The 19,029-nt window shown below is 39.9% G+C and overlaps 1 protein-coding gene and 1 non-coding gene across 2 annotated transcripts in view; both read right to left on the bottom strand.

The window, feature by feature from the left end:
• LOC126284370 (nuclear pore complex protein Nup88) overlaps positions 1-19,029 on the bottom strand; it is a 479,391-nt gene that overhangs the window by 9,037 nt on the left and 451,325 nt on the right. The window contains exons 5-11 of the mRNA XM_049983242.1: positions 8,857-8,975; positions 6,011-6,203; positions 5,227-5,390; positions 4,597-4,682; positions 3,649-3,938; positions 3,134-3,247; positions 1,918-1,997 (exon numbers count right to left, since the gene is read on the bottom strand). Of these exons, the coding sequence (XP_049839199.1) occupies positions 1,918-1,997; positions 3,134-3,247; positions 3,649-3,938; positions 4,597-4,682; positions 5,227-5,390; positions 6,011-6,203; positions 8,857-8,975 (1,046 nt within the window). The remainder of the gene's footprint in view (positions 1-1,917; positions 1,998-3,133; positions 3,248-3,648; positions 3,939-4,596; positions 4,683-5,226; positions 5,391-6,010; positions 6,204-8,856; positions 8,976-19,029) is intronic.
• Trnat-ugu (transfer RNA threonine (anticodon UGU)) lies at positions 12,974-13,047 on the bottom strand. The gene has a single exon. It is a non-coding gene; the product is annotated as a tRNA-Thr (tRNA).

Genomic DNA, 19,029 nt, shown 5'->3' with positions numbered 1-19,029 from the left:
CAGAAAATGTTTTTCTATTGCTAGAACAGGCAAAAAGCTGTTCTTTAACTGTCTCCACCATCTCATGTTACTCTTGTTGATCCCATAATGCAACCTGTAGCATGATGTGATGTTTTCTTGGCAAGGAAAATCACTTCTTTTTTCAACTTTGCGGTATAATGAACACACTTCATCATAGTAGCTAAAACCTGGCACTTCACAAAAGTAGACTGAAACAATGGGTGGAATCTAAATGTATCCTCTACAAATGCTGTAGCAAGTGCTGCTCTCATTGGCCTTGGGATCAATGGAAGAAACATAAATTAAGTTAGGAGAGATTTGCTGCTGTGGAAAAGTTTCACCCACTGTTTGCAGTGTGGCTGACATATGACTCATATCAGTCATTTGTTATGACAGAAATCTCTCACGGAAGTAACATGGTTTCATAGAACTTCACTATTAAGGACACTCATGTTCAAATGTGGAACTTATTTGTACTCATGAATACGTAATTAATTTAAGGCAATGAAACACTTATTATTGTTACGTAGCAAACATTGGCAGCACTGATAAAGGGCTCGATGTACACTGAAGTGTGCTGGCAGCTTACAAGCAGAGCTGGAACTGTCAAAATGTAAAACTGTACTTATCAAGCTTGCCAACTTGTGAAAGTTTCTTAAGAGCGCCTGTTTTAATAGTGTGTATGTAAAGAGATTTATTTATTTATTTATTTATTGCTATGAGTATTTGAAGAACTGCTGAATTCAGAGGTAAGCAATATTAAATTTGAATTTTCCCCATGATAAAAAATAAAAAAGATTCAACACTCTAAAAATGAACACAACAGCATATGTGGCAAAATAACTACTTATAGCACCTTCTAGTGCATTGTTTGGAATTGCCTTAGGCTCTGCTCTTGACTCTTAAACTGCAGATGCATTTCTGGACCATGAAAATTAGGAAAAAGGTCGGGTTTGATTTGGGTACAGGATAGACTGAAGCAAGAATTAAATATCACAAATGCCATTCTCCATTTTGGAAGTTGTGGTACATTCTGTGGTTCTGAGATTTGTAGCATTTTTTATACACTTTTGTCTTTTACACTGCTGTTGTCTTATAAGAAAAGGAATCTTGCTTTTAAAAATTTAAGGTGGATCCTCTTTTGATACTCCAACACAACTGTTTGACCATGTTCTAGTTTCTTTGGCAACTCTTACACACATGAGTTTTCACAGTCTGTATTTAGTATATAAAATCATTCCTGGGACTCATGTTTTCAAAGCTAAATTGACAGTTTTATAAGAAAAAAAATCTGATTTCATAGTAAAGAGCAGTATGACTACCAAGCAATAAGCAAGCAACAACTGATAAGTGCAGAACAAAGTATTTTAACATCATTATCTTCAAGCCATTAGGCAGGTGCATGTCAACTACATAACACTAAATGTGAATGCATTTGTATAGAAAACAGTGAAAGAAATATGATAACTATATACTTCAGAAATAAAATAAAAGTACCGAAAACACTAAATTAACTTTAGCATTCAGTATTCTCGACAGAATTAATTAAAAGTGGAAAAAAACCTTGCTTTTGGAGCTATTAGTCTCTTCCTCCTATGGAAAAGAGGGATAGGTCGGCAAAGGTGAAGAGGAGTTTCATGACTCTCGTACTTGACGATGGAGGAGCCCAACTGTGGTGGAATCAAGGGGAAACATGCAACCTTTACCAACCTGCACGTTTTTCCTTCCTCAGGAAGGAAGTAATAGGTCCAAAAGACATTTTTTTTCACTTTTAAAAGTGCCTATTGGTGGTACAGCAATTTTGCAGTAACTTACATTAACATGAAAACATAGTGGTAAATTAACTTGAATACTGTTTCATCTTTTTCACTTCACAGAGCTAAAGTGTCTTGAAAAGGGCTGACAAATGCAACATACCGTTTATCAATTTCTTCTCGGACTTGGTCATGCTTCAAAAAATATTCTTCTCGCAACAGCTGTGTACTCTGGTTTACAAGCTGTAATTTCCAAAAGCATGTATGTTGATATTACAAATTTAAATGGAATAGTTTTGTCAAGAAAAATCTACAAAATAATCATGAAAATTGCTGAAATAAAACAGCAATGACAACTATGAAGTAAGTTTCAATAACACAACAGGTCCAATTGGCCATTAAACAGAATGTGTGTTTTATCAAATAAAATTATAGGTATAGAGGACCAATGGAAAAATTGGGAAAAGAACTTCAGGCCACAAAAGCTGAAGCTAAATGTAACATACAGTACACAAAATATTTGGATTGTTTCGAACTGGAGCTGGTGGAAATATTTACATAGGGTGTAAAAAAACTATGTATATGAAATTTGAGTGCATTCAGACGAGATAAAAAGAAACACTGTTTTCACTGTTTTATGGCACAGAAATGTCACAGGCACACTACCCCCAGCCCCCCCCCCCCCCCACCCCCCTCCCAAAGCTAGTGGTCCATGAAAGTTCAGACACAAGTGATGTTGAGACATGGTGTTCGAACTACTGCAGCATGTTGCTTACCTCCTGTGGATTTCTTTATATGGTGAGTTTGGGATAGGTGACACCAACAGACACTCTAGAAGGGTGGACTATCTGTTTGACTTAAGCTGTAGCCAGTATTGATGAAACATCTGGTTGTTTCAAGCATTGGCACGCATATGCCAGGTGACATTTTCAGCAAAATCTCTAAAACAATATTCATCACACACTTAGAACACTGACTCTGAACATGTCTAGCAGCAAAATCTCGTGGACACCCAGTGTGACTTTTTGTAACATTAAAAAAAATCTCTTTTTAGCTCCTCTAAATACTCTAAAATTTTGTAATCATAGTTCTTTTTGCACACTGCATGTTACATGACACAACAGTCCACTTTAACCACCCTGGTAAATATGCATAAATAAAAAGTGAACTCAACTAGTGCAGCGTGTATTTAAGTATCTAACTTTATAATAACAAGTTAAAGTACACTCAACTGTGCAATAGCCATATTTCTATTACAGAACCAAGAGTCTACATTGATGAACAATTAATGCCTTCATATTAGTAATAAAGCTGGTTGTCAGTTACATTAAGCAATAAAAATTTTAATTTGTGTATCAAAACTGTGAATTAGTAAATACCTCCATATACTTTTGAGGTGTAGTGTTTGCTTGAGGTCCCAGTTTCAGGATTGGCTGTGTTACATCATGTTTTAACATATTTGTAATACGCATGTTGAAAGGTTCTTTCAGCATCTATAAATGAGAGAAAATGTTGAAATTATAATTAAAAGGACAGGCTAAATGATGATCAAGTTCAGGGGCATTATAAGCTACATACGTAACTACACCTACTAGAAAAATAACCAATACATCCTTTTCACTGAGCTTACCCAAATAAATCAAGTGATACTTGCTGCCGGTATCCAACAAACTATTATATTTAAATTTTTCTTTTCATACAATTTCCTCTAGCTTAGGGATTCAGTAACTGTTTCAACATTTCATTAACTTATGAACTTTATAGTAACCAGAAAGGGAGAAAAGGGCAAAAAAAGAAGGTTTACAGTCTTGTGCCAAAAGACTGATGAAACAAAACAAAGAGAGACAATACATATAACACGCTGTCTATTGTGTCCTAAGATGTAGAAACTTACTGCTTTGAGTGGTGATTCAGTTTTTTCTTTCGTAGATTCCAGTCTATCTGCACACTCTAGTGGAAGTGGCAGGGGAATCGAGGCCAAAGTAAGGCTGATAACCTCTCCACTAGCCAGAAGGGCAACAAGCATAACTGGTGTTCCAGGTGTCTGCACCAACCCAAGAACAGGCAACACTGACCCTTCCTGTGGTATGCCTGTTTCTGACGAGGAAGCTGCAGCTCGAGTGCACACTGCGTACTCCACCACAGCATTTTGTGACAGTATTGACGTGCACAGATGCAATTTGTCTGACAAAAGTTTTGGACATTATTAAAGACTTGAAATTCAAATTTCAGATACATTCACTACATAAAATATGACTAGTTTTAGCTTATTAACACATAATTTTTAAATTTAGTGTTTCAATTAAGAGTAAATCAAAGTATGTTACGAAGTAATTTTATTTTTATGGAAAAACTCATTGGACTTTTGTAGGATTTGTATTTTAAGAGGTTTAGATTTTCCAAAAACAACTGCAACCATTTTCCTATTTTATGATATGAGGAAACTGAGCAACATCAAGTTAAAACAAAAAAACCAACAGAAACACAATGACTGTCTTGAAAACAAAATTCTCTTATTGTATCTTTACAGCCAGCCAGTTCAGACACCTTAGCAAACCATCATCATTTGATATGAACATTTTACACAGTAATTCATCAAAAGAATGCATACTAAAGTGATTGTAAGCATAACTGCACAAACCAGGCAAGGCATTCACTCATCAAATCATTTAATGATTTGTTTTTAAAGGTTGATACCAATTAGGTGACCCAAGGCTGGAGAAAAATAGAGTAACAGAATTTTGTTCCAAGTTTCCGTAGCTACCTATGCACAAATAATGTAATAACATATTACTGGCGAATCACCTATAACAAAAGCAGATTATTAGCTGAAGGTTCTTACCATCATCACAATCTAGAAACTGATCAAGCTGAGAAACAGTCGGTATGAAGACAACGTGGACTCCAGTATCATGACTGCAAAAATATCTGAAACAGAAAAATATCACTTCTGTCATCTATTTTCAGCAAATAAGAATAGATCCAAAAACCTTGAAAAACAATCTTAATAACCATATGATTATAAAATAGGTAAAAAGTTTACCCAGGTTTTTAAATATAATATCACCAAGCCAAAACCAACTGCTGTAGTCACTAACTTAGGTTTTCGCTGCTGTGGCTAAATGGCTCTGAGCACTATGGGACTTAACATCGGAGGTCCCCTAAAACTTAGAACTACTTAAACCTAAGTAACCTAAGGACATCACACACATCCATGCCCAAGGCAGGATTTGAACCTGCGACCGTAGCGGTCGCGTGGTTCCAGATTGAAGCGCCTAGAACCACTTGGCCACAGCAACCGTTGCTCACATATTATGTAAGAATTCATGGTTGCAGCCTGTTATTAAAAAATTAAATTTCGCAGTTTAAATGTTTTACATTCAGTAAATCTCTGTTCATATACGAACAGTAACATTTTCTACTTTCACATTATAATCTGAAGAATTATTAAATACAGGCAGTAAGAAATCACCTTGCAGCTGAGATACAGTCAGCATGTAAGTAGATGGGACATGTGTAGGTATCAGCAGAGTCATTCAGTGCCAATCCAAGCTCTAATTCAACAGCTTCAAACACATGCAGACTCACATCAGCAGGATGAATGGTGTATGCCGAGCTCTCCTGTGACACCAGTGACTGTAACACAATTAAACAGGATTATTTACATTTTCCAGCAATGACATTTTTTTATTTCATTAAATGTCCCAACTACCTTATTTTTACAAAATGCATGTAATTCACAGGATGAGCCACAGTATGCATTTGAACCGATTACTAGCCAACTTTGTGAGAATATTGTTCATACTTTCTAAACACGTTCTGTGCCAGACACAACACACTAATTACATACAAAATGGAAAAATTCCACTACTTGTGCTTTTTGATAGAGTTTCAAACTTTGGTCTCCAATCATTAATATTGCTACCACTTTTAGCCAGTAACTCTTTATATCTTAGTTAGCTTGGTTCTCCTGCAACCAGCCATTTTTGTCATCGATTACTGTCTCAACTGAGAATGTACCAAACAATTCTGCACAGAAGAAAATCACTATGAGCTTATAGACTGGGACTGGCACTCTCACCTTTCTTTTGGTGACTGATGAGTTGTTTTAAGTTTGTTTTGTGAGTATTTTACATTATTATTCTTGTTACTATTTTCATTTTGATGATCCACAGGTAAGCACCTTGTTTGATACATTCAATCAATGGAACAAACTAAGAAAGTAAAAGGACAGAGAAATTAGAACAACAAATTACCTTGTCATCTTCATTATCAGATTCTGCATCATTATTCAACAGAAAACAGTGATACAAGGTTCCAGAGCATGATGCAATCACAACAACTGGAGGCACACATTGGAGACAAAGAATGGAACAGGAGTCCACACCATAATTATCATCAGCAGGTGGAAACATTGATATTGGACCTTGCAGCAATGGTTTTTTGAAGCTGAAAATAAGATCAAGTAATCAATGATTATGCAAATAGATTCAGGAAGAGCAACAGAAATAAAACAAAGAAACATGGATTGGGAAGCAAGCGTTCACATTTTATTTCTTTCAATTTTTCTCCTTCTCCAATATCTACATAAAGTGTACTGATTACACTGTCTGCCATATGTTTGGTATTTTTTTCCTTTTCCTTACTCTTCCAAGCTAAATGTCTTACCCGTAATTGTTCCACCTCATTATCCCTCTATCACTACCTGTCAGTTATTGCCTGTAGTTTATACACAGGGCTTTCATTAAGACTAGACCTTTGGGTGTGGGGGAGTGGGGAGGGAGAAATTTCAAATTTTATTATTTATTAGTCTTCATCACATAAGTTCCCTGCAAATTTACATACCTGTACAGTGATGTACAATCTGCAAGTTCACCACTCAGCTCTGAAAAAAGTTTTCCACTCCAGCAGTCACCTCATCACTGCCAAAATGTTGTCAACATGGTCGTTACTTCTCTTTGTGAACTCAAAAAAATTGTGGGTGCCAGGTATGGTGAAAAAGAACGATTTCATTGTCTAGATGTGAAAAAAGACCAACAGTTCATTGAGCAGTGAGAGTAAAAACACTGTCAAGCAGGAGTCAGGAGTTGAACACCTCTGGCTATCATCCCTCACCTATTTTGCTACATCTTAGGCAACAGACTGGGCTGAAAATTTTGGTAATACTTCAAATAGTGGACAGTTCCTTTTGTGTGTAGTCGCAAAGACAGGCACCATAACTTTCCGATAAGTCAGTGCACCTTTGCCTTCTTAGGTGGAGGGAAATTTGCTTATTCCTATAGTTTACTTCATCCATTGTGATTAGCAGGCTTCCTTTGAACAGTAGTTAACAAACGGGGATCCATCAGACCAACACTTTGTCATGTGGAGTTATCCAGGAGCTTGAGGGCCAATTATACACTAATATCAGCCTGTCTAACAATTTCTTAGGCAAATGTTTTGTAAATGCTGGGTTGTCATTTCTACTTTTTATTTCACCATAGATTACGAATGATGAAGGGCACATGTAGCAAAACAAACTGTGAATCTAGCCTAAAATCATTTCTTCAGGACAACTCCTTGTATTCCATATCTAAATTTTATATTAAAAACTGGTAGCTTATGTTGCTTAGTGAAGGTGGAGTGTATTTAAAACTGAAATGTTCATTTTTATCAAATTTAAGCCAGTGTTCATATAACTAATCTGTAAATGGTGAAATTACAAACAAGTTGTTTGTACCTATCTTGTAACCTTACTCATTCCACATCATTTCACAAAAAAATTATGGAAATCATCAGTGGATCATATAACGTCTACTTTTGGAGAAGACATTGTGGTTGAAAGATCAAATGTGTAACAGTCTTTTTGTTGTGTCTATATGAAACTCAACATCTCCTTTATGTGAGCAGCAATGAACATTGCATTACAGGCTGATATTTCTGGAAGCAAATCAACAGTGAAAGCAAATCAAGATTCAGTGACGAATGTAGATATAGAATAAACTGTTTGACATACTGCAGCTGGAAACTGTGATGCAGAAACAAACAAAACAATAAATACATGTGAAATGGAAAAAAGTGAATGGGCAGAAGAGGGACTCTGATACAGACTTGGAAATTGATATGGGCAAGGGGAAGGAGTGGGAGGAGAGGAAGAGGGAACTGGGGAGGAGGGGGTGGGGTGGAGATGTGGCTTTTCACTAAGTATGAACCACAATTTTAATTATGTAATATTCAGAGTAATCACTTTCACGTAACAGATTGTATGTTATGGCATCTGTTGCTTTTTTTCCCCACAACAGAACATTTCTCTTTGGAAATTTACCTTAACTTGGTTCATTATGTGTTAGCCATGGGAAAGTCTGTGACAATGTGAATATATCACACAAAGAATAAACGTAGTTACTTGTACAAGAGATGTTTATTCTCAAAAAGAATTAATCTACTAAATAGTTGCTGATATATTCTACAAACGTTTCATTAGAAAGTGTAAAGATTGTCTCTTTTACAATGATAAGATAGTTAATATGGCCTCTTGTTGAAACAAAGAAAGGAAAATATTGGCAAATACAGTAGCAGCAACAACAACAACAACAACAACATGACATACGAGAGATCGTTACGAACCATGAAGAGGGGGCATTAAATGGCAGGGAGTAGACTAAGCTATCGGACAAAGTCCTTTAGAGATGTATTACCTATGAAGTGGTTGTCTCTGAATTGTGAATTTTCCCCTACAGCAATGAAAGAGTTAGGTATTAAAAATACGACCAAGAAACCTTTCCTTATAACAAATATTTTCATAACTAAGACTCAGAATGACTACATAAAGACAGACTCAAGTGTCTGAAATGTGGAGGAACCAAAGCCTGTTGATGTCAGTGAGTCAATATATATATATTTTTTTTTCCTAGCTGAGCTAACAATGACAGAGATCCAAAACATTATCTTTCAGGATTACTTAACAAAACTGTCTGTACATTCAGATAACATCAATTCAGGTATAAACTTGGAAATATCATGATTTCAAAAATATTTTTACGTGATGCAATACACACACTGTACTGTGCAGGACTGACTATGTAACAATGATCATGTAATTTATCTGAATGATTTCTGTCACCTTTCTGAGTCCACTGAAGTTACAACATAATACACATCTCCATTGCCATATAAAACAAGGATGGGCCACTGAAGAGAAGGAGATGTATTGCGACCACCAGTTATCTGAGAGGTAGTTTCCTGAAACAAAGGATTGAAAACTATGATAACATGTAATTTTTTAGCAAAATACAAGACAAAATAAGCACCATGATATTAACTGAGATACAACCACAGACACTACCTACTGCAGTCTAAAGACAGTTAAAGAGATGGCCACAAAAACATCACCATTTGTTATGTAATAAATATTAGCACTTAAAAACTGATTTATTTTCAAGCAGAACACATCCAAAAGCTTATAGAATTTTCAACTCTTGGAACTGCAGGATGACTGCAACAGGGTAAGTACATTCACACATGCAGTATGGAACAGGAAGCTTGTGGAAGATAAGGGATAAGTGGTATGGAGTATGTAATGCAGCATGATCACTGAGTGTAGAAAATTCTCGTGACTGTCAGTAGCTGAATATTTTCCTATATAACTGTTGCCTCTTCCCACACCACAATAGGAAGACATGCTATGATGTCTTTGGAAATCATCATCATTACAATAAATCTTAACTGACAGAATTGCCCTAAAGCATTTCCAATATTTTGCACTCTCAATAATCATTTTACGAAGTGTGGAATTTTCATCATTTCTGATCTAATCTATGAAACAGTTCGTTTTCCCTGGAACACCATCTTGTACATAAAACTTCCTAAGCAGTATTAGTCTGTGTGCAAAGTATTAAAAGACAATTATATTACTAACCTTTAGTATGGGAGACAGAAAATGTAACAGATGTATGTCATACTTTAAATTATATAAGGAGGGATTGTCTTCTTAGTACTGGAAATTTAAATTATACAATTATGCATTTGTACAATAAAACACCGAGTCTTTGCATACTATGGAAAGCTACAAAATTGTTAAGGCACTGGAATCATATTCGAGAGGACCTGCACTGAACTGGTTTTCTCGATTTAGAATTTGCACAGTATACCTAAAAGCACATCAACTGAATGATGGTAAGATTCCTCAAGGGAAACTTATCATTCCTTCCATATGATATATTTCAGGCGTCCTAGTTAGTGAAACAGCCTAATAGTAGATTGTTGCAATAATTTCCTAAGGGGCATTTCTAAAAAGATAAAGGATCACACATTTACATATTATATTCGAAGTTAGCTACCATGTGGTAAATGGCGGAGGATGTTTTGTACTAATATTAGCTACTCCTGATCAGGTTCTACGAGTAAAACAGTCGAAGGAACAATGGCGGATAACAAAAGTGCCTTAATATTTCTTATAAAGAACATCCATAAAAAGTTACAATTGCACACTGAACTGGGTCTCAAACCTGGATACTGCGCATTTTATGTATTATCAGGTATCTCATTTGTGCATACTTCAAGGAACAAATCAAAATTTAAATCTATAACTAGTTTTCATTCATGTTTTATATGCACAGATAGTGCAGTTATTCAGTGTTATGAATGCCAGGAATCCGAGTTCAAGACACAGTTCAGCACACAGTTTTTATTGTTAAATTCAGTTGCTTTTTTTTATGTACTGGGTATCACATTTGTAACTGGTTGCTATAATGTGGAATTTGTCAGTATGTTTACAAATAACGAAAGTTTTGTCAAAGAAAATATGACAATATGTTCAACATTTATGGAAGTTGACTTTCAATTTTAATTTATAATAAAATTTAATATTATTACTCACTCACTTAAAACAGAAATTAATCTATGAAATTTGAGTACTTCTCAAACAAAAATGATTTCCATTTGCTTTTAAGATTGTTTTCATTGTCTGTGAAAACCTTTAATTCGCTATGGAGGAAACAAAACTTTTTTAGTACTGCCCATTTTGCTCCCTTTGTGGCACAAAAATTTTAAGTTGTGGATAGTGGAAGCTCATTTTGTGCCTACTGTTGTATGAATGCTCATTTCAAGATAAGAGGAAGCTGTCATATGAGCATGTTATTAATATGACTGGTTTCTCAGGTTTGAGGGTGAACTACAGATAATATGCTTGCAACATACAGTATATCAGTAGAATGAATAGTTTGTGATTATGGGTGGAAATGTCCCAGAAAATTATTCAATTTGACATAATATGTGGAAGTTTCTTTTACCAGCGGACTCGTCAGTAACACTGTAAAATAGAGCACAACAGTTTTTTGTGTGTCTTGTTAAAAAGTTGAACTGCATTTTATCATAGTTCTTCAGAAAAATGTGTCTTACATTAATTTTCTGCACTGCTGATTTCAGGTGGTCCTTCAATTTCATATCATTTTATAGCCTTACCTCTACCTATTAGAATGCCATCACGTGCCTTAGAATTTTACCACCATTGTTGTCAATTGTTACACTTCAGTTCTTTCTGTTGTTTATGCACACTGCCTGATGTTTATCAAAGTCAAGCTGCTACTGGACTGTAAATTGATTGTTCTGGATTTTGTTACAAAAGTCGAGTGGTGTTGCCTTCCAGCAAGTAATAAGATCAGGAGTGAACAATCTGGGTGTCTTGTTGACTTCCTCTGATAGATTGTTTATGTTCACTGAGAACATTAGTGGTTCTACTACAGTTTCTTACAGTACTGTTCCAGATAATTTTGTTTCTTTTGGAGATCCCACCTCCAGGGTACCGTTTTGGGTTGTGCCAGTCAGTAAATTTTCAAATTAGTTACACATTTGGTGAAATACTGTAGCTGCTACAAGAGCGAAGCTGGGTTCCTACACAAAAGTAATGTGATGCCACCGCTCGTGGTATTCTGTAGTGGCACCATGTGTTTCCATTCACACAGGAGACTACTAATTCTGTACTGCTGTACAGCTTTCAGTACGGCGGCAAATGAAATCACAGTAGTATTTAATGTCCTGCCAACAACTCATTCGTTAGAGATGGTACACAAGCTTGGATTAGGGAAGGATGGAGTAGGAAATTGGCCACGCTATTTTGAAGCAACCATCCTGGTACTGACTTAAGCAATTTAGGGATATAATAGAAAACATAAATCAGGATGGCTGGATTTTGGTTAGAATTGTCGTCCACCTCAATGTGAGTCCATCGTGCTAACCACTGTGCTATCGTGCTCAATTATTAATGTTATAGAGCAGGTTATGGCATTAGAGGTGCGACAAAAGTTAAATACAAGGAATACGAAAACCAAATGTTGGATACAAAGATAGACTTCGTGCAGTATTAAATTGTAGGCCACAAACATTTTTACACAAGAAATAACACTCTAAGATGAAAATACTGTCAACTATGCCAAACCAACCAACAACTGGCATGTAAATTCATCTGCAGACACACCACTCTCCAGGATTTTAGAATCTTACTGTAGTCTTGATGTAGGCAGTCCGAATAAGGCTAACATCATGCTCTGGGGCATTTCCCGCATACGATCCACAATATATACAGTGCTCAGCCTCTCAGGCCACAATGTTTGTAAGACACACCCTTATGGTTACATTTTCGAGATTGTGGGATACATCATTCATTTGCAAATATTGCATGCAACCCCCCCCCCCCCCCACACACACACACACACTTGTAGTAGCAGAAGCTGTGAAAGTGTGTAACTGCTGACCACTGTTTCGACTTTTTTCACACTGAAATAGAATTTGGTACAGCAGCAATTACTCCGTGATAACTGCGACATAACACCCTTATTTCCAAATACGGTCACTAGGTAGCAGTCGGATGGTGCTATTCAATGGCAGGGAAAGGCCAGTGGCGTCACAAAGTAGAACCGAGTTGAACTTTTTGTCGCATGACCGAAGTTGCATCACCTGAGTAACACCATGCCGTGACACTCCATACGCCACTAGCTGTGACGTCACTTCAGTTACATGTGTGAACCTGGCTTAACAAAGAAAGATGAAGCTTCACATGTACACTGAAGCAATGGGTGTGATATTTTGCGAAAAAACTGCACAGGAAAGTGCACTGGAACCCACAGCCCTTGGCACACTCTATCGGATGTGCTGGGAATAATGACGGAAATGATCACTAACTGAAACCCTCAGCTGCCGACAGGTGGTGTTGATATACCTCGATGTGGACAGCTGAAAATGTGTGCCCCGACCGGGACTCGAACCCGGGATCTCCTGCTTACATGGCAGACGCTCTATCCACCTAAGCCACCGAGGACACAGATGAATAGCGTGACTGCAGGGACTGATCCCTTGCACGCTTCCCGTGAAACTCACATTCCCAACTGTCCACAATTCTACATATGTAATGTACCTTGTAGACATTTTCCCACTCACTCATCTGTGTCCTCGGTGGCTCAGATGGATAGAGCGTCTGCCATGTAAGCACGAGATCCCGGGTTCGAGTCCCAGTTGCGGCACACATTTTCAGCTGTCCACATCGAGGTATGTCAACAACACCTGTCGGCAGCTGAGGGTTTCAGTTAGTCATCATTTATTCCAGGGAAAATCTGCACGGTCATCAACAGTATTCTGTTCTTTCGAGAACAGTTACTGTATTCATATATAATGACGGAAACATTTTCGGACCGCATGGCGTGAGGCTCGCGTTCCCTTTCTTCATCCTGGCGCAAACAGATCGCCGTTTCTGAGAGTTATAAATAACGCCCTTTATGGAAGCGGAAGGAAGCGGGAATAGAAGCGATAAAAATGCACGCCACGGCCAGGGCGGAGGCGGGGGCACCGCGACTGTTACCAGGCAATCAATTAGACAAAATATTTCAAAGATTAATAAATTCAAAACTAATGGCGCATGGACTTAATGGCGTTGAAAATCTCCCTTCCTCCTCCTGCTACCCACCCTCTCCGACTTTCGTCTGGAGGAGTTGCCAGCAAAGTGTTTCAGAGCGTGGTGGAGGGGGTGGGGGGTTTCCAGGCGGGCGAGTTGCCGGCCGTTGCCTTATTGATAGAATTATAAGGCGCGCCAGAAGGCTGCGGCGGACTTTTTAAGACCCGTAAAGTTGGGACTTTTCAATAACTCTGCCGGTATCCGGGAGGGGAGGGGCCGGGCTCGAGGACCCGTGCGGTGCATGGCTAATCAGGAAGAAAATTAATATGTTTCAATTGGAGAATTCTGGTTTAAGATCGCGGGGGTGGGGAGGCGGAGGTGTCGTCAGCGCGCTCGCGAGGGGCAGCGCCGCCGAGGAAACCGACCGCCAAGGGAATTGGACGGCACAGAAAATTAGGGCGGCTGGGGGGGGGGGGGGGAATCGAGTGGAATATAGATATCAGGAGATGATGGCGTTTTTATCTTGTTTTACGCCGCTTATTTCTTCGGGGGATGGTCCTCGAGACATCGTAATTTTTAAATCAGACGTCCTCCTCGATCCAATACAAACGAAAATAGATGACGCGGCCAGAGTTTAGCGGTCGGGTCGGCGCGGTCGGGGGGGGGGGGGGGGGGGGGGGGAGGCGAGCGGTGGGAAAAGGTGGGGGCGGCTGGATTGGAAGAAGAGTGGATGGAAAGAAGAGGGAGGCACGGGAGAAGCTTATTGCGATTGAACTTTTTCTAAATGCAACTTTTACAATTTCCTCTGCAAATGAGTTTTCTCCCATAATTGGCAATTATGGTCGAGAGATCCGAATTGCGCTGTCGCTCTAATGTTATAAAAAGACACGCACACTTCTCTTTAATACAAGGCGGGGCCGAAGTCTGCTCGCGAGGGCGGCGGGCGTTTGAAGTTCTCTCTTTCTGTTCGTTAACGGTCAGAGAATACAACTCGCTGGGCAGGGGACATTTCGTTTCTTACACTACCGGTGCTTAACGACTCTGTTTCAACTAATGTTCCCCCACACGCTCACAGACACACGCTGCTCTCTACGAAAATACGGCACGTTGGATGACGGGAGTAGCTGTTTCGATAAAAGTCGGAAGACTTTATTTGGCTGTGGGCCCATATTCACACTTTTCAGTCGCAACTTTTGTTAGATTTTATGTTTGCTAGCACACTGACATTGTCGTAGCCATATTGTTGGTCGCGGCTGCCGTGTAAGAGCACAAGTGCAAGTGAACACCCTAACCTTCCACACCTTGCGGATTTATTGGTTATTTTTCTTTGAATGTTGTTGAATGTAACACAGATGCTGCGATCTGAAAGATACGGCACTTAAATGTACCGCGCTACTGCTCCCCTAGACTCCATGAAACCTGGCGTCAGGGACGCAAGGAAACCCACAGTTGTGCACGTTTTGCAGCTTATGCCCATGCGCAACTCGTGTGACGTAATTGCCTTACGGGCCAAATACATATAGGTTAGAAAAAAAACTTGCACAGTTCACTCAACTAAAAGTTTACGTCAGTGCTACCAGGAGGTAGCAAACCGCGGCGGACGTTTCAGTCCCGTTCACTCGGTATAAATGCTGCTCGACGATGGCACACTCCTCATATACGCTGATTCACTCACTATATATTGCTGTAAAATAAGATCGGACCTCAGTATATGTTACAGCTGTACTGCCAGTAAACCTATTTTGTGGGTTTCTGAATGAGTTATCGTATATCAGGTTATGAATTTTATCACACAGTACTCCATTCGAGGTGCTGAGAATCATGAGGGCCTCAAGCATATCACCGTCCATTGTGAGACTGTGGCATTTATTCATGCTTCTGAAATTTGTTGGTCTTACGGTAAGTCAGGTTTATATGTGCGTAGGTCCACACTGTTTATATGAAAGCACGCGAATAGCTGTATCACTGGTTTCTCTGATATTCACTTAAATGTGGGATCGACAGCGGTGTGCTTTAGGTACTTATGGATCTCAGCGCCTCATGTGTATTCTAGTCAAGTGACCATGTTTGTAAAAATTACTACTCGAGTTTCATTATTTCCACAAACGGCACTTTATGTGCACTGTAAACATGGAGTATGTTGAACGCTAACAAAAAAAAGTATAGCTGTCAGGACTGATCGTGAATCGTGCTTGGGCAACTCAGTTGGTAGAGCACTTGGTCCGGCGCACAGCTTTAATCTGCCAGAAAGTTTCATCTCGGCGCACACTCCACTGCAGATTGAAAATCTTATTCCGAAAAAAAGAGAAGTAAATTACCAGGGATAGTTAGCTGCAAAGAGACTAGCGGCTCCGAGAACGGATCCTTTGCTTGAGAGAGCGACGAAATCAAGCGAGCGTGACTACAAGCGAACTTTTATCAGGGAAGTGAACAGTTAGCACAAGTTGTTGCGTGGATGCAGCGAAAGAATATCCGATTTTCAGCCCGGAAGTAAATCGTGAACTAATACATCTGCTAGTAATCTTGTACATTTGTCCGAAAAAAATGGAAATCCGAAAAAATGGAAAACTCCCACTTACACAAAAATTCAAAATGGAGAGTTGCGAAAGCTTACACATTATTGCCCTAAACTTTATTTAATTATGTACAAAACAACAAAATTCGACAAAAACGACTGTTCCTTTTGTCAGATAATTTATGCGTATTATTATTACTGTTGTTATTGTTACTGGCAGTGGCTGTAGTTCTATAAACTTGTTGATAATCGTAACATATAGGAGACGCTATTAATTTCAAACTCTCAAATTTATCTGAATCTAAAAATTTGCGAACACCCAGGATGTACACTCATGAGCCGCCCCTGCATATTGTTTACGTGTAAACGTCGCCCGGTGGTTATGATCATATGCGGAGCACATCCACGTCCCAATACTTTAATAATATAGTTTCCTTTACCTGTGTGGAGGCGCACTGAACTGGGTGAGCATGATGAACGTGACTACGTTAGTTGCGCCGAGGAATCTGTGGAAAGCGACCGAGGTTGGCGCCTTGTATCGTAGCAACCTTCTTAGGTTGGACACTTCAGTACGTTGCGCGGTATCGTCTGCAACTTCATCGGATAATTTTGTCTGATATGCGACGAATCGTGCCTGAGTGCGTGGAAATAACTACGTTCTTTTGTACGTTGATATAGCGTTATTTAAATCCTCTAACTCGAGGTTATATAACACTTCCCTTGGCACCCTCGTGCCACCTTGACAAATGAGTACCCGTCATCAATTTTCCTCTCTTTTCCGTTAATCTAACTTCAGGTTACGAGACTTACAAACAACATGCAAGAATCTGTAGACGAAAGTTTTTCCAAGTACTCCCCACCTCTGTTCACACGATCTATCGAAACAGCGTTCTTTCGGCACTATTTCTGAGTCTAGAAACAAAAAGAAGCTACACTGCAAGGCCTGAAAACAGTGGCCGCTGGGAGCACACGTCGTGTCCTTTGTGAATTATCTCATCATCGTTCAACACTTTCTAAACAACTGCAAAGTAATGACGGTTAACTGACCTTGAAAGAAGGGAGCATCCTGCAAGATGCAGGTTATGGGCAGCTACGGCCCTCACTTCCTTCCCGCGTTGGGAAAAAGGAAATTTATCAACTTCGCAGGACGAAGCCCTATCCTGCCCTGCCACACACCATACAGAACATGTAATGGACACGGCCAGTAATTGCAACTCGAGCCATTTATCGCAAAACTGTTTCGCCGTTTGGTACTATTCTCTTCTTTAGACTAAAAATGCCAGTTGACTATAGGTTCTGAAGGTTTCCGTAACTGTTGTACGTGTGGTTTGTATTGTTTTTTCGCGTGTTACCAGTCAATGTCAAAAAGTACTTAAATGTTTTTATAACAGGTAGCAGGGTGTCATGCTACCTGTCTGACAGCAAACTAATATATGCAAATGTTTGGTTCGATGATTTGGGCCAGGAGAGCACACCGCAAGGTCATAGCTCCCATCTGATTAGGGAAGAATAGGTAAGGGAATCGGCCGTGCCCTCTCAAAGGAACCACCCGGCATTTGCCTGAAGCGATTTATGGAAATCACGGAAAGCCGAAATCAGGATGGCTGGACGCGGGTTTGAACCGTCACCTTCCCGAATGCGAGTCCAATGTCCTAACCACTACGCCACCTCGCTCGGTTTAATACGTACAAATCTGACACAAATTATAATCTCTCAATTAGGAAAATTGTAGGTAACTATTATAAAGTAGTAGCATTAGTGTGTCTGGTGATTAATAAACAAAGTGTTAAGGTTTATTTTGTAATAAATTGTGAATAGCGTTCTTCACCCACCTCCCTTCCACAAGATCAATAGGATAGCAGCCGCCACCGCCCCCCCCCCCCCCCCCCACACACACACACACACAAAAGCACAGCTGCTTTGAGATGAAAAATTCTAACTGCACAAACCCAGTGATTTCGAAAAACTGGCAACATCGTTTTAATGCTGTATAGGCAATGTTTTTGGGTGTGGATATGCTTTCACAAACATTACGACAATTTTTGTTGCAGTTTTGTAGATATTCGATGCATGTTCAGGCTTTCGGTCAAAAATCTCAACCTATTCTGCAGACGATGTTGGCGCGCACCACTTCTTTGACTTGTTTTTCTTCTTTTTAATGAGAGAACCACCAAATGAGGTCGAACGTTTTCCCTGTCGAGTAATACACTCCTGGAAATGGAAAAAAGAACACATTGACACCGGTGTGTCAGACCCACCATACTAGCTCCGGACACTGCGAGAGGGCTGTACAACCAATGATCACACGCACGGCACAGCGGACACACCAGGAACCGCGGTGTTGGCCGTCGAATGGCGCTAGCTGCGCAGCATTTGTGCACCGCCGCCGTCAGTGTCAGCCAGTTTGCCGTGGCATACGGAGCTCCATCGCAGTCTTTAACACTGGTAGCATGCCGCGACAGCGTGGACGTGAATGTGCAGTTGACGGACTTTGAGCGAGGGCGCATTGTGGGCATGCGGGAGGCCGGGTGGACGTACCGCCGAATTGCTCAACACGTGGGGCGTGAGGTCTCCACAGTACATCGATGTTGTCGCCAGTGGTCGGCGGAAGGTGCACGTGCCCGTTGACCTGGGACCGGACCGCAGCGACGCACGGATGCACGCCAAGACCGTAGGATCCTACGCAGTGCCGTAGGGGACCGCACCACCACTTCCCAGCAAATTAGGGACACTGTTGCTCCTGGGGTATCGGCGAGGACCATTCGCAACCGTCTCCATGAAGCTGGGCTACGGTCCCGCACACCGTTAGGCCGTCTTACGCTCACGCCCCAACATCGTGCAGCCCGCCTCCAGTGGTGTCGCGACAGGCGTGAATGGAGGGACGAATGGAGACGTGT

Source organism: Schistocerca gregaria, chromosome 8 (assembly GCF_023897955.1).
Source record: "Schistocerca gregaria isolate iqSchGreg1 chromosome 8, iqSchGreg1.2, whole genome shotgun sequence".
Classification (NCBI taxonomy): domain Eukaryota; kingdom Metazoa; phylum Arthropoda; class Insecta; order Orthoptera; family Acrididae; genus Schistocerca; species Schistocerca gregaria.
This window is presented reverse-complemented; position numbering and strand designations above follow the sequence as displayed.